This window comes from Cervus elaphus, chromosome 17, assembly GCF_910594005.1.
Source record: "Cervus elaphus chromosome 17, mCerEla1.1, whole genome shotgun sequence".
In the NCBI taxonomy this organism is placed as follows: domain Eukaryota; kingdom Metazoa; phylum Chordata; class Mammalia; order Artiodactyla; family Cervidae; genus Cervus; species Cervus elaphus.
The window spans coordinates 20,920,381-20,936,933 of NC_057831.1; the positions used below are offsets into that span (position 1 = coordinate 20,920,381).

General features: G+C 40.8%; 1 protein-coding gene across 9 annotated transcripts in view; it reads right to left on the bottom strand.

Moving 5' to 3' along the window:
* The window catches only part of NPNT (nephronectin), a 76,379-nt gene that overhangs the window by 12,704 nt on the left and 47,122 nt on the right, over positions 1-16,553 (bottom strand). For all 9 annotated transcript variants that reach the window (XM_043870976.1, XM_043870969.1, XM_043870970.1 and 6 more), the window contains 3 exons: positions 15,662-15,796; positions 15,234-15,356; positions 13,453-13,848 (listed from right to left, as the gene is read on the bottom strand). In XM_043870976.1, the coding sequence (XP_043726911.1) occupies positions 13,453-13,848; positions 15,234-15,356; positions 15,662-15,796 (654 nt within the window). The remainder of the gene's footprint in view (positions 1-13,452; positions 13,849-15,233; positions 15,357-15,661; positions 15,797-16,553) is intronic.

Here is a 16,553-nt window from a genome sequence, read left to right on the forward strand (position 1 = left end):
ACTCTTCCCTAAAGAATTGCAGTCATTTACACACATGTGCGTCTCTCCCTCTGCTGGCTTCTGAAGTCCTGGAGGGCATCAACCGTGTCTTATTCATGTGGCATTTCCAGGGCTGAATCTAGTGACAGGCATTCAGTGTTTACTGAGTGAATGGGAAGATCTTGTCAGAAGCCCATGTACACTTTAAAAATGGATTCATATCCATTTATTTACTTCTTCAATGTACATCTAATTGCCCCACATATGCCAAGCCCTGGGCGAGGTCCCGAGGAGACAGAGTGCATAAGAGCAAGAAGGACCTGGCCCCCTCGGAGCCTGCATCTAATGGGAGAGGCAAATTTCAAACGTAGAATTTAGGACCCTACAACTCCCAATTCTAATGAAAACTAGCACAGAAAAGCACCAGATGATATCAGGGAGAGTAGCTGGGTTGGGAGTGGGTAGTGTGAGAGAATGTTGGTGGTAGTGGAGGGGATTCTTGGCCCAAGACCAGGGAATCCTCCCTTTTCTTTGCCAGGACTTAAATTAATTAGCTCTATTTTTATAAGGCAGGGAGTAAAGATGTAGAACACCATGGAACAGACATCAGTTAAAAGGGTTCTTTTTCAATAATGTTCCAATGATTTTTAGCAATAATTTTTAAAATTAAGTAACACACCCGTAATATTTGCCCTGATTTTTTTAGCTTACAGCTTTTGAAGTTTTTATTTTCTTTTTTTTTTTTTGCAAAAGTCTAAACACTGAAGCCCCTTCCTCATCCACTCCCCCACTCACATATACCCATCTAAAATACAGCCTCGAATGGATGGAAGAAGAGAGGCTACTTAATGGACAAGATCTTGGGACAAACTGGTCACAGGTGCCCCTGGGGTGGCCATTTTACACCCAAATGACTGACAGCAAAGTCGACCAATTCCAGCTTTCCTTTCCTCATCTGGGGTCCTGAGAGGATCCGCCTCTTATGACTAGAAATATTACAGGGTTGTAGGCACACGTTTCATTTCTCATGACATAGAGAAAGTGTTTTTTAAAAAAACCAAATCCATAGAACAATCATGTTTTTGTTCCCTTCTCTTGTTACAGCTTATACAAATCATCTCTGGACTGGAATAGCTCAAATTTTACACTACCACATTTTAAGGGCATTGTGAAGGTTTATCAGCCCCCGTTTCTCTAAATGAAGGCCATCAAAGGGTAAGGCAGAGTCTTGGCGCAGAGCGGGAGGACAGGGCGCAGGTTTCCCGGTACAAGGGCCTGTTTTATCAGGAGGTCCTCTCTGAGCAAACACTGTTCAGTCTGAGACGGAAAGAAGATGGAACCTTCCAAGCTAAAAGCAAAGTGCTAGAGATGGGGAAGAGGGAGTGTTTAAGGCGGTGAGTACAAGGAAGGTGCTTGGGAATATGAGAGAAAGGTATTCACAGTGTCTGGAGGATGCTCAGAAATGAAGAAAGTGGGAGGGATAGAGGTTAAAAGTAAGGGATGAGACCACACGTTTGGAAAACAGCCACTCAGAGAATTAGTCATCTAACAACTCGTGAAGTGCCAGATGGTTCATTAGTATTTTAGGCACTTGGTTTCCAAGAACCATTTAATTTAGCAGTGGATGGTCATGCCCACCTTCATTGCAATTCACTGGGAAGTATGCCAAGGAATTTAGACCCAAAATGCTCAGCAGCTATTAGTACTTACAATTTTGCGTGCTGCAGTCTGTGGCTCTGCTACATTATTCAACGAATCCTCCTTCCTTACACACACCAGTATGGACTGGTAAGGGTGTCCCACTGAAGTGTCAAGAAAAGGTTTACTACCCACTCCCTGGTATATTTTACACTTTATATAAAAATTTAAATGAAATGATTTCCACTATGTACAAGAAAAACAAATGAACAAAGAAAAAAACAGACTAGAAAGAACAGTAATAAGATATACACTCCCATGCTTCACACTTACTTGGTCAATTAATATATGACCAAGGAACCAAGAATCGACAGTGTGGAAAGAACAGTTTCCTCAATTAAAAAAATGTTGGGAAAACTGGATGGCCAGATGCAAAAAAAAAAAAACAAAAGTGAAACTGGCTCATTATCACACACACAAAATGACAGAATGGGTTAAAGACTCCCCGGGGAAGAGAGGGCTGACCAAAGACAGATGCATGAACATCTCTGAGAGGAGCTACTTACACTACGACCCTCAGGAGGAGTTACTGTGAGCTGGCGCCCTGGAGACTGGACAGGTGTGAACGTGACCCTCATTCCAGGGGCAGAGCTCACGGGAAGGCAGTGCCCCAAATAAAGCTAGAGGTGCAGGCAGACTCTGCAGGCCCTTTTACACCACTGTGAAGACTGTAGACTTCATTCTGGCTGAAACTGAAGTCTTGGAGATTGTAACAGAGGATCAGCTACAGATCAAGTACAGCCAAGATCAGGTACAGCAATTCTGGCTGGAGCATAGAGGATGAACAGGGGGGCTTGGCTCTCAAAGGGCAGTTATGACCACAATTAACACCAACCAAAGAATGTTTTCATACACTCTTTAGATGATTTCCTAAAACCTTTTCTTCCATTAGTCAAGGTTTCATCCACCAAAACCTACTTCTTATAATCTTATGAACTAAAATAAAGAGAAGGAACAGGTACTGAAGCAAGCGGACAGCCGGATAAAATGTGGTTGGATGGGGCTCAGGGGCCCAGGATGTTCCTAATGGCTGGGGGACACAGGGCCCTGAAGCCTGGGAGAAGAACTGGCCACACAGATAAGCAAAAACCTTCTTAAAAGGAACTCTGCCCTAGGATGTCCTATTAAGTATATTTTCCTCAGGGATAACAGTATTAATATATAACCTGTTTTCATAAATGAGGTTTCCCCAAGAGTCAACTGAATATTTTTACCAAAGAACATTAAAAGTAAGCACAGTGACATATATACACTACTATGTATAAGTGTTAGTTGCCTGGTCGTGTCTGAGTCTTTGTGACCCCATGGACTGTGGTCCATCCGGCTCCTCTGTCCTTGGAATTCTCCAGGCAAGAATACTGGAGTGGGTTGCCACTTCCTCCTCCAGGGGATCTTCCCGACCCAGGGACTGAATCTGGGTCTCCCGCATTGCAGGCAGACTCTATACCAACTGAGCCACCAGGAAAGACCCTAAAGTCTATGTATAAAATAGATGACTAATGAGAACCTACTATATCACATAGAGAACTCTGCTCAATTTTCAGTGGTTACCTAAATGGGAAGGAAACCCAAGAAAAAGATATATGTACACACACAGCTGATTCACTTTGCTATAGAGCAGAAACGAATCCAACACTGTAAAGCAAGTAAACTCCAATCAAAAAAAAAGAAAAGGTAAGCCCGGTAAAGTAAATGTAAATATTATCCCGCACACCTACTACCAGACTTCTTTCAAAGAGTAACTACTATAGCAGAATGTAAGCACAACTTATTAAAGGCAGGTTTACAAATTCTGTTTCTGTTCCAGGGTGGCTCCCGTGACATTACCCAGGCCAGTTCTGGCATTTGTTGTAGGACTAGAAGATTAAAGATAACACTGTCTTAAATTCTTTCTATACTTAGGGGTTTAGTTCATCTGGAGAAAATGGTACATGTGTAACTTCCCTAATAATCTGAAGGCTCTTTCTTGTGGCAAAGTGGGGATGAATGAGAAGGGTTTTAAGAGGCTATCTCTCTGCTTCCCTCCTCCTTTCTCTTCTGCCCTCCTCTCCCCTGCCCTCTTCTTCCTTCTCCAGATGAACATACACAGGACAGCTTTAAATCACCAGAGGGAATCAAATAAAAAGATTAGAAAAGAGATTCTGAAATTTCATTAACCACCTTAGAGAAAATTCTCAAGTCATCTACTGATCACTAACAAAACGCAAAGGATTGCTAAGCCCCACTGTGCCAAAGCTTTCACTGTGCGGGAAAAATCCCCAAAGTTCAAAAGACACCTTTGGGCTGACAGTAAAGCACAGAACTGGGAAAAATTAAATCTCTAGTGAAAGGCAGGAACATAGACACAGCTAACAATAATCAGCCCCATTTTTGTAACTCCCCTATTTCTCTTCTAATAAGATTTCAGGATGACTTGAAGCACTTGCCTAGAGCCACACCAGGAGAAGAGAATGTCTGAGATGGCTTTTCTCTAAGTGTGACCATAAGGGTGATGACTCATCTTTTCTAGGTCAGAGATCACTGGACAAGGAATGCGGAGGCAAAGAACAAGGAAGAGAGGAGGGGTGGGAGGCGAAAGACAGCATCTCAGACTCCTTGCCTTTCATCCCCACTCTGTTATCTCTGAAGAGCCCTAGGTTTTACCACCAGAAACGTTTTGTCCCTTTGCTTTCTTATAAGCCAAAGGAAGTTGGAAGGTGAGGACTGAGTCTGAGCCCTGGAACAGAACACAGGTGGTACCACGGCCGACTATTTGACTACTGCTGTCTGGGTGAGTATAGCACCGATACCCGGGATGACACAGAAGCCCGCCTACTGTGAGGGACAGGCCTCGATGACCTTGGGACCAATGGGTCACTTTAAAGGAAAAGGGAAAGCTTTTATTTCTGATATTTAGAAGACCCATCATATAAGTTTCCCATCTAGATAGATTCATCTCTGCAAAGGCTGTCATCACTATTTGCTCAGTAAAGAAGTTGAGGTGATACTGTCTCTGTTTTAACATTACCACTGTTCAATTAGGTACCATAAATACCTAAAAAAATAAAAGAGGATATTCCAATTATTTGGTCATAAGTAAAGTAATGAAAGATGATAAAAAAGCATCAGAAAAATATAAACTCAAAACTAGAACACAAAATAAGGCTGTGTTTTTATAAGTTAAGTGGGAAATGTTTTCATTACCATGTAAATGAATTCAACAATATCAATAGAAGTGGTACAGCTTTTGGGTATTGAGTTCTTATTGTATGCCAAACACTATGATAGAGTTTTACAAGCACTCTCTGACCTGATTTTCACAACCGCCCAATGAAGCAGATGCTGTTATTATCCCCACTTACAGATAGGAAACCAAGGCACAGCAAGATTTCATAACATGCTGCAAATCGTGCACCCCAATGTTCATCGCAGCACTGTTTATAATAGCCAGGACATGGAAGCAACCTAGATGCCCATCAGCAGACGAATGGATAAGGAAGCTGTGGTACATATACACCATGGAATATTACTCAGCCATAAAAAAGAATTCATTTGAATCAGTTCTAATGAGATGGATGAAACTGGAGCCCATTATACAGAGTGAAGTAAGCCAGAAAGATAAAGACCAATACAGTATACTAACGCATATATATGGAATTTAGAAAGATGGTAACGATAACCCTATATACAAAACAGAAAAAGAGACACAGATGTACAGAACAGACTTTTGGACTCTGGGAGAAGGCGAGGGTGGGATGTTTTGAGAGAACAGCATTGAAACTTGTATATTATCAAGGGTGAAACAGATCACCAGCCCAGGTCGGATGCATGAGACAAATGCTCGGGGCTGGTGCACTGGGAAGACCCAGAGGGATCAGGTGGGGAGGGAGGTGGGAGGGGGGATGGGGAATACATGTAAATCCGTGGCTGATTCATGTCAATGTATGGCAAAAACCACTACAATATTGTAAAGTAATTAGCCTCCAACTAATAAAAATAAATGGAAAAAAACAAACATGCTGCAAATCACAGAGTGGCTGTGAGCATAGTATTTTTCATTACAACTCTAAATGTGCACAGCGACGCCACAAAAAATCTGATCTCTGACTTTGGTCATGTTCACCAAGAACTCAATTTATACCTTCCAGAGAGAGCTATCTTTTTTTTTGACAGACATCATAGGATCCAATTAAAATATAAATAAAATGCCTTGAAAACTTTCAGAATTCACAGCACTCGAACCTGACCTTCAAGCTGTCCTTCAAAACATTTGCTGAAATTTCATCTTCAGGGAGATGCCAGGCATCTTCCCAGGGTCTCTCTAGGCCTTACAGTCTACTAGAAAGCAAACTAGTTTGAAGACCTTTTCACCCCTCAGCAGAAACAATCTTTTTACTCATCACCACACAGAATCAGAAAAGAGATCATATTTCCATGACTATGGAACAATGTGATCACACCAGCCACAGACTCTGTAAAATCCATAAAAGGGAAAAGAGAGAAAGAGCTTGTGGACAGGAGGTAGCCAAGCAGCAATCATTGAAGTGCAAAGAACTCTGTCTTACTGATGGTGCTTGGAATTTCAACACACAGTCATGATCTAGAATATTACAGCAACAATGAATCTGGTTTTCTGATATGGCCACTCTTAAAAGCCCCTGATACATATTACTTTATATTCCATAATCTTTATTCTGCAACACTTTCCTTCTTGATATGGCCCAGATGCTGTATGCTATGTTTTAGGCACAAGTGTTAAATTTTAAACAACCCATGTGTGCACGCTCCATTGCTCAGTCATGTCCAAATCTTTGCGACTCCATGGACTGTAGCCTACCAGGCTCCTCTCTCCATGGGCTTCTCCAGGCACATGCCCTCCTCCAGGGACCTTCCAGACCCAGGGATAAAACCTGAATCTCCTGCACTGCAGGTGGAACAACCCACAGCTGGCTTTGTCTCCATTCAAGGCATGTTCTGCTGTATTGAGTTGTCATTGTGTTTTAGGGAGCCCTACTCTTTGGTAAAGAACTTGCCTGCAATGCAGGAGACTTGGGTTTGATTCTTGGGTCAGGAAGATCCCCTGGAGGAGGAAATGGCAACCTCCTCCAGTATTCTTGCCTGGAGAATCCCATGGACAGAGGAGCCTGGCAGGCTACAGTCCATGGGGTCGCAAGAGTTGGACAGGACTTAGAGACTAAACCACCACCACCAATCTTCAGCGCAGTCGGCAGATCAGCAGTGTTCCTTACTTGTGAGCTTGTGAAACATGTAGAATCTCAGATCCTCACCTAGACCCACTGAATCAAAGTTTTCATTTTTAACAGTCTCTGTCTGATTTATACACACTGAAGACTGAAACATGCCTCCCCAGAAAGTCCAATTTAGTTAATGTGTGGATTAGGACTCGACATCTTAAATAAGTACCCTAAGTTACTCTGGTTCAACTGGGCTTCTGATAACACTCTGAGAAAAATCTACTTCCTGATCCCAGTGCTATTATATTCCTTGCAGAGCTTTCTAGCTAAAACTGGACAAATCTGACATGCTCAATTATAAAGAAATTTTAAAAGGTTAAAAATAGAAGTTAACCAAACTTTGATTGGGTTGGTAAAAACCAGCAAGTTCTAATAAAGTTAACATGATTCACCATCAACATTCCCTGGGGTACTTTTTCAAAACACAAAACTCTCTTGCTGGGAGAGTGGGATTCTACGGAAGTCAATGAAGGACAGGGACGCCTCGCATGCTTGGGGTTGGTCGCAAAGAGTTGCACACGACTTAGTGACTGAACAGCAACCACTATCCTCTCCTAAGGAATGACTGTTATAATAAATTACTGTGATCAGTGACAGTGGGAATGGGAAGATTAAAAATCACTGCATGAGGATAACAAAAAAGACAATGATAATCACCCCAAACATCAACAACTGGATAGATCCATGGTTACTATTTTGGTCTTTTTTTCTTCCAGACTTTTGTATTCACCCAGACATGGGAAGATGTGTATTTTATACCTAACTGGGGTCAAATGGTATACCCAGTTCTGTATATTCTCTTTCACTTAACATTTTTATAAAATAAGTACTTTTCCAAGTCAGTGAACATTTTTTAGAGAAAGATATCAATGCATAATATTTCACTGTATTGCTAGACTGGAATTGCATTTTTCCCTAATGTCCTTTACTTTGGGTTCTATATAGTGTTTTTCTTTTTTTCTCTGCTCTGGGATACCTCCTACCTGCTCTGATACCAGATTTTTGTCTTTGGTGTTCACTTGGTCTTCAACCTTTTAGCAATTCCCTGCAGCATACCTCTGGTATCCAGGCAGGCAGCCCACCAGTTAAATCTGCCTTTCTTGCTCTAAGTCTGCCCAGTAATTTTCTGTCCTCCCTACACCTCCTTACTACATCCCCACCAGGTTCTTTGAGTCCAAGATCGACCCACTGGTTTCAGAAACCACGCAAATGAGAGCTAATGGGAGAGGGCTATTGGGTGTGTGGTCTCTGTAAGTCTTAGTTCAGCCCAGCCTGATCTGAAGTGGGCTATAATGAACTCTGATCCCAACAGTTAAATAATCCCATGGTTAAATCCATTTGGGAAATGATGCACATTATATGCCTCTCCAAGAGATTCACAATGACCACTAGCATATGGAAAAGTCCTACACTTAACAAACCTATAAGTTGACTAAACCTGCAGGCTTACTCAGTTGCTCAGTCATGTCTGACTCTTTGTGACCCCACGGACTGTAGCCCACCAGGCTCCTCTGTCCATGGGATTTCCCAAGCAACAATACTGGAATGGCTTGCCATTTCCTCCTCTAGGGGACCTTCTCAACCCAGACATGGAACCTGAATCTTTTGTGTCTCCTGCGTTGGCAGGCAGATTCTTCACCGTGTCACCTGGGAAGCCCTAACTAAACATCAGTTCAGTCGCTCAGTCGTGTCCGACTCTTTGCGACCCCATGAATTGCAGCACGCCAGGCCTCCCTGTCAGTCACAAACTCCCGGAGTTGACTCAAACTCATGCCCATCGAGTCGGTGATGCCATCCAGCCATCTCATCCTCTGTTGGCCCCTCCTCCTCCTGCCCCCAATCCCTCCCAGAATCAGAGTCTTTTCCAATACATCAACTCTTTGCATAAGGTGGCCAAAGTACTGGAGTTTCAGCTTCAGCATCAGTCCTTCCAATGAACACCCAGGACTGATTTCTTTTAGGATGGACTGGTTGGATCTCCTTGCAGTCCAAGGGACTCTCAAGAGTCTTCTCTAACACCACAGTTCAAAAGCATCAATTTTTCGGCACTCAGCTTTCTTTATAGTCCAACTCTCACATCCATACATGACCACTGGAAAAACCATAGCCTTGACTAGACGGACCTTTGTTGGCAAAGTAATGTCTCTGCTTTTTAATATGCTATCTAGGTTGGTCATAACTTTCCTCCCAAGGAGTAAGCATCTTTTAATTTCATGGCTGCAGTCACCATCTGCAGTGATTTTGGAGCCCAAAAAAATAAAGTATGACACTGTCTCCACTGTCTCCCCATCTATTTCCCACGAGATGATGGGACCACATGCCATGATCTAAACATAGGATCTCAATTTATTCAGCCTCAGAATATACACTTGCCTAATATCCCAGAAAACTAATGTTCTGTGAAACACACTTTGAAAAGCATCCGTCTGTCCCATTAGTGGAGGAACAAGAATTTCATGCTGTATCAGGTAACTTTGAAAATGAAAGTGTTAGTCCCTCAGTCGTGTCCAACTCTTTGCGGCCCCGAAGGCTGTAGCTCACCAGGCTCCTCTGTCCATGGGATCCTCCAGGCAAGAATACTGGAGTGGGTTGCCATTTCCTTCTCCAGGGGATCTTCCCAACCCAGGGATCGAACTCAGATCTCCTGCATTGCAAGCAGATTCTTTACCATCTGAGCCATCAGGGAAGCCCATCAGGTAACTTCAGTGTTGCTTAAATCACGCTAGGGCTAGTCCTGCAAATATATCTGATTATAAGTCTGTTCACACAATCTGAAAAACCTAGGGTTCCTCACGTTGAAATTTTTAAAACACACATGCTTAATATTCCAAATCACACATAAAAGTTATTGTCTTAATCACATATTTAAATACTCCCCATCACAGTCATGCCTATAAAATACAGCAATCTTTTACATTTCATAGTATTTAATAATTCACAAACATTTTTATTTGTATTATGTTTGATCCCTGAAGTACTCTATGAGAATGTTAAATACCACTGCCATTTAACAGATGAGAACATTCAGGTAGAAAACAGTAATCTGTTCAAAGTCACTGAACTCATACATAATAGAGATGAGAATCAAAACCGTATCTTCTGATTCAATGTATTCTATCCTCAACAGTAGCTAAAAACCTCTCATTCTCATTTGCCTCAGTCTTATATTCTTTTCCAATGTCTTTTGACTGTTTTTCAACATCATGCTTAAAAATTTAGAAGTATATTAGATTTAGTTTTCCAGAGAATGTTTTATTTTAAAAGCTACATTAAGCTTCATCAGCCTAAGAGAAAGAGCATAAGTCTGAAATAGATTATTTGAGGATAGACTATAAGAATCAATAGTCTATTGAATAGTTGAGAAATAGTTTAATCCAATACAAAAATCCATTTCACTTCATTCAACAAATATTTTTCAGAGCCTACTATGTACCAGGCATTATACGACCTACCTAAGGGGAAAACACCTGGTGAGTAAATACCTGCCCATAAATCTGCACTATAACATACCTGGCAACCAAGGGGAAAGATTTAGATTAGAAGAACATGTTTTAAAAATGCCCCTTGTAACCAGCTCAGATCTGAATTATGTATCTTTGGACCCTGTGTTTTAAGACAGACTGTGGAAGCAAAGAATGTTTAAAGGACAAGGCAAAAATATTGCGAAATAGGTTAAAAAGTTGTATTTCTAAGAAAAGATTTATGAGCAGGAATTTCTGTTCATAAAAGAAGAAACTGTTCACAAGAAAACAGTGGTGTAACTTCCTAAGATGCGGTCTGGAGACAATGACCAATGAGGGCTGTGTCCATCAGCCCTCAAGACCTGACAATACTCAAGAGGTGTAAACTATGGGTTATAGTACTTTTCTTCTTTGGTTTCCTTTTAGAATATCTTTATAGTCTTTTCTTGGGGGACAATACATACCTACCCATGCATACATACCTAAACATTTCATATTATAAAGAAAAGTTCTGTTTAACCACCTCTTCCCTTAAACATATGTATCTTTCAATGTAAAGAAAAATACAGTTGAAGTAAGGGGCTATTTGGAGACTGAGCAACAGTGCCTGTAACTAACATCACCTGAAAATTCATGAAATGAGGAGAGCCAAAGTCTGTTCTCAGACCAGTGGAGAATAAGGATGGCTTAAGAAATTATGAACTTAGGCAAACTCCAGGAGATAGTGAGGGACAGGGAGGCTGGATATGCTGCAGTCTATGAGGCTGCAAAGAGTCAGACACAATTTAGTGACTAAACAACAACAACAGCAAGAAATTATTATGCCAGAAATGAAGAAAATATCCCATGAATAAATGGTGTTGAACTAAAATAGTGCTAAGGTTCCTTTGTTTTCACAATGAATTGAATCCCAGTTGTTTGTTCTGAATTAAAATCTTAGAACCGCTCCCTTACTTGGAATATATGCTATAGTCTCCAGACAGCAAATTAAGAAGTTTCCAAAATATCCTCATCCATGCTAATTTAACCAGCAACTATGACTGAAGATGAACTGACAGTGGAATTTAATTTTTGGCAGGAGTATCCCAAAGCAGCCACGCTATCTCCAACATCCAACAGCCTTGGCATGGGATCAAGGTAATTCTTTCTGAGGGCATGTCTTTAAGATCACACTCTCTTAGAACGAGTGCTCTCAAACATCACTGAAGCCCTGCATCTGCCCAGTTTTATCCTGCTAAATCCTATGGGAGAACTTCAATGTTATTTTTAAATTCATATGTGTGTTGGTATAGAGAGGAATAATGGGAAGAGAGACTTTAAAAAAAAAAAAAAGAACACATTAAAAGGCTCAAAAAGAGGTTGAACAAAGCAAATTTTGTTCTAGTAATAAGGGGACAACCTTGTCCCCCCTTTCAAAACTTCTTTACCTATAGTCTCTATCTTCGTTGACATCCACTAAAAATCTGGAATCTTGAACCCAACCTGGCTGCCGTCTAGATCTAACCACCAGTTTACAGTAAATACAAGGGGTAGTTGGCCAGTTTTTCTCATCAATCCTTGGCCCAACCCGCCAGTTTGTTGGTGGTTTATTGCAAATGCTATGCTGCTTCCTACCCTTGTGCCTCTGTTGTGCTGTGCCCGTGAACCATGCCTCCCTTTTTTTAATCCCCTCTGCCCCCTTTCACTCAAGAAGCCTCCCCATTCCCCACACTGTCCCTGGCCAGTTAGGTACCCCTCTTCTCTACCTCCACTGATCTCCCACTAACTAAGTACTACAGTTATCTTCAGGGCAACTGTCTTTTCCATCAGAGTATATGCTTTTCTATTTTACCTTCGTACCAGTGCCTAATACAGGGCCTGCCATTCTAAAATGTACTGAAAATGTTTATTGGTTGAATGAATGAACACTTAGATTAAAAGTTAAATGGCATGTGCTATATTAAGCTCCCCATCTCTGAAAGTTTTCAAGTAAATCTGAATAGGTTAGGAGAATTCTCATACTGAATAGGAGCTATGATGTACTTATTCTTTCCATTTCCACTCACATTCTTAGTTGCCCAATTGACAGACTTTCATATAGCCCTTTATAATATGTAACAATAGGGATATATGTCTTATACTATGTATAACTAATTCTTATTCAAGACATGGCCTGTGGCTAACACAAAAGACCACAAACAGCCAAAGCAATCCTGAGAAAGAAGAACAGGGTGGTAGGCACACACTTCCTGACTTTAAGCTATACTAGAAAGATACAGTCATCAAACAGCATGGTACTGGCATAAAAAGAGACATTTAGACCAATGGAACAAAATCAGGAGCTCAAAAATAAACCCAAGCACATAAGGTCAAATAACATTTGACAAGGGACCCAAGAATACTTCAGTCTGTTTATAAATGGTGCTGGGAAAACTGGATAATCACAGGTAAAAGAATGAATCTAGACCCTTATCTCATACTACCCACAAAAATTAGCTTGAAATGAATTCAAGACTTGAACAAAAGACCTGAAACCACAAAACTCCTAGAAGAAAATAGGAAGAAAGTTCCTCAACATGGGTCTTGGCAATGATTTCCTTTGATGGGACCTAAAGCACAAGCAAGAAAATAATAAGCAGGATGACATCAGAAAGCTTCTGCACAGCAAAAGAAACCATCAACAGAATGAAGAGACGAGGAAAAATATTTGCAAACCGTATATGTGGCAAGGGGTTAATATCTAAAATATACAGGAAACTCATATAACTTCATAGCAAAAAAAAAAACAAACCCAATAATTCAATTAAAAAGTGGGCAGAAGACCTGGGTTCAATCTCTGGATTGGGAAGACCCCCTGGAGAAGGGCATGATAACCCACTCCAGTATTCTTGCCTGGAGAATCCCCAGAGACAGAGGAACCTGGCGGACTACAGTCCATGGGGTTGCAGAGAGCTGGACACAGCTGAGCGACTAAGTAGAGCAGAGGATAAGTCAAACCATGATGCTGCACGTCCTTAAACTCCTACAATGCTGCATGTCAGTTACATCTCAGAAAAACCGGGGAAAAAATCCCCCGAAGTGTGGCAGCATTTATGACTTACTGAACACATCTCCTCGCGGTTTCTGAGGGTCCGTCTGTATCCTGTTGTCGACCGTAATCTCTCTGGGCGCTGTGGTGGCGACTGGTGGCATGGTTGTGAGTCTGGTGGCCGGTCTTTCCGGGGCTGTTGCTGGCGGAGGTGTTCTGAGCTCGGTGGGTGGGGGTGGGGGTGGAGGGGGTGTAGGCTCTGGCATTGGCCTTGGTGTAGGCCTTGCTGTTGGCTTAGAAGCGGGCCTGTCGGTAATGACAGGAGGCATGTACGGTGTCTTCAGAGGCCACCTAGTGCTTCTGACATCAGGAATCCAATTACTGTGTCCTCCATCACCCTTTGAGATGGTACCATTTCCCTTTGGTACATGAATAGGACCTGAAGGTTCAATCATTACTCTTGGAATATCTAGAAGAGTAAATATATTTCAATTAGTGCATAACCATCTCTCCTTAAAAAGAAAGATATCGAATTGTAAAAAACAAACCCATCAAAATACCTCATGCCAATGAGGCTTACTTTTTGCATTTAGATTATTCCCCTAATGTAAGTCACACTGTTTAAAAAAAAAGCAAATACTAATGTGTATATATATAATATATACATATATATACTCATAAACACATATCACATAAACATATCTGGCGGATGTATACAAGAATTATTATTGTGTTTCTATAGTGAAATGTATCGAAACACAGTTGAGTATTTGTAAAGTAGAAAGAAACAAGAATCAATGAGATTTTTTTTTTAAATGCGGAGATATTCTAAAATTTTAAAGTATGAGAAATGTATATTTAGAGTCAATGTTAAATGCCCCCATGGTACATGTATAATTAGCAATATAAAATCATGTTTAGAATTGTCTAAAGACTAATACTTTTCTCTTCCACACTTTATATAAATTCAATTCACACAAACACATTCTCACTAAATGTTCTATTTGTTGTTTTATATTTGGTTTTCCTTCTCCTTTACTAATTTATACAATTGCTTTTTAGAAAAATGTCCAGAGATCATGAAAATCATCTGTGGAAACTTTGTCCTTGATTGTATTCACCAAAAGGAATTAATATTTAATCTTCCTGGAATGATCTACTCCAGACTGGGAGTATAACTACATGACCACCCTTCAAAAATCCTTTAATCCTGATTTTATGCCCCATGGTCTTCAGTAAATATTTTACTACAGAAATTTTTAATTTATCTATTGCATGAAATATATGCTAAATTGTGGCCTTTGGTTTGTGAAACTTTCATTTTGGAGGGTATTTTTTTCCATGTTTATCTACTAACATAGCCATACTACAAATAGAATGTATAAAGTTTTAAAAAGTGAAACAGTTCTGAACATAGAGAAAATACAGAAATGCTTTTTTTATAGCAGAATTGGAGGCATAAACCAGAAGAATAAAAATGTACAAAATGTTCAGATTATCCCATTATTATAATTTAATGATAATGATAAATATACATTTATTTCTGATTATAACAAAATCAAATTCTCAGGAAGGGCTCTAAAATGTCTTACCAGCTAAAGAGACGCTATTGAGAGAGTTTAGTCAAGGAACTGAATGCTTTTTTAAGATTAGAGTCTATCCTTGAGTCTTTAATTTTTTAAAACACCTGAGCAAGTGATTTTTATTTGTGGAAATCACAGACTAGTTTTACTAGCTATGAAAAACGATATTTCTTTGATAATTAATCTTGTTCCTTATCTTCTCTAGCAATGGCCTTTGTGTAACCCTGTATTTCCTGCTGGAATTCAGAGCTGAGAGAGAAGCATGACTCACACACACAATTCAGTCCATCGCCCTGGTATCCGTCTTTACATTTACACTTGTAGGACCCATGAATGTTGTAACATCGCGCAAAGCTGCTGCACTGGTACTGCCCAAGGGAGCATTCATCTATATCTGCATCAGGAAGTAGGAAAAGAAGAGGTTTATTTAGGAGATAAATACGATGACTCACAAAAAATACATAGTTTCCAAAAAAAAATGTCTCTTTTTTGCAATGTGAAGGTTCACGTAAAATCGCAGATAAAGGGAAGAAATAAAGTACATTTGCATCCAGAACTACCAGAGTTTGAATTTCACGTCTGCTTAATTTAATTGCCAGTAACCTCCTGTGCCCTTGACATCCCAGTCATCATCATAATTAAGAGATCTTTCCGCTCCAGAGGAAAAAACAACACAATGAAATGGCTGGGGTTTATTACCGTGACATTGGTATTTGCCTCCTATGTACATGAGGTCGAAGCCTTTATGACATTTGCAGATGTAACTCCCAAAAGTGTTCACACACTGCCTGTATCTGGGGCAGGAGGCTCTTCCAGTAGCACATTCATCAATGTCTAGAAACAGAAGCCAACTGCATTTTAGGAAGAGCACCGCATGTTCAAGTGGAGTAGATTTTAAAATAAACAATTAACTGCCAACGGTTGCCTGACGTAATGGCTCGTCATAAATGTCATCCGGCTGGTTGCCCTGGCAGGCAACATAAATTCTGTATCTCCAAATTTCAATTCATCCTTCCAACCCAAGCTGTCCTCCTCTTGTACCACATCACAGGAGGCACTACACCTGTATCCCCCTGCCAGCTCGAACTAGAAACGTGAGTCATCCTTGACAACCCTATCTCCTTAACCTCCAAATCATCGAGCCCAGCTGTTTCTTACTCTGGTAAATTCTGTGAACTCATTTACTCTGCTCTTCACCTACTGCCATGACCATAATCCAAGCTCTCCCAGGATAGACTATTATAGGAGCCTCCAAACTGGCCTTTCCTCTGCCAATCTTTCCCCCTCCAAAGCATTCCCACTCAATCGCCAACAAATGATTTTATTAAGACCTAAGAGGGCTTCCCCGGTAGCTCAGATGGTAAAGAATCCGCCTGCAATGAGGGAGACCTGGGTTTGATCTCCTGGAGAAGGGAATGTCTACCCACTCCAGTGTTCTTGCCTGAAGAATTCCATGGACAGAGGAGCCTGGCAGGTTACAGTCCATAGAGTCGCAAAGAGTCGGACATGACTGAGCAACTTTCACTCTCTAGACCTATGAAGGGATTGTTACCAAGCTCCAAACTCTCAACTGTTTCTACTTGCTTTCTGA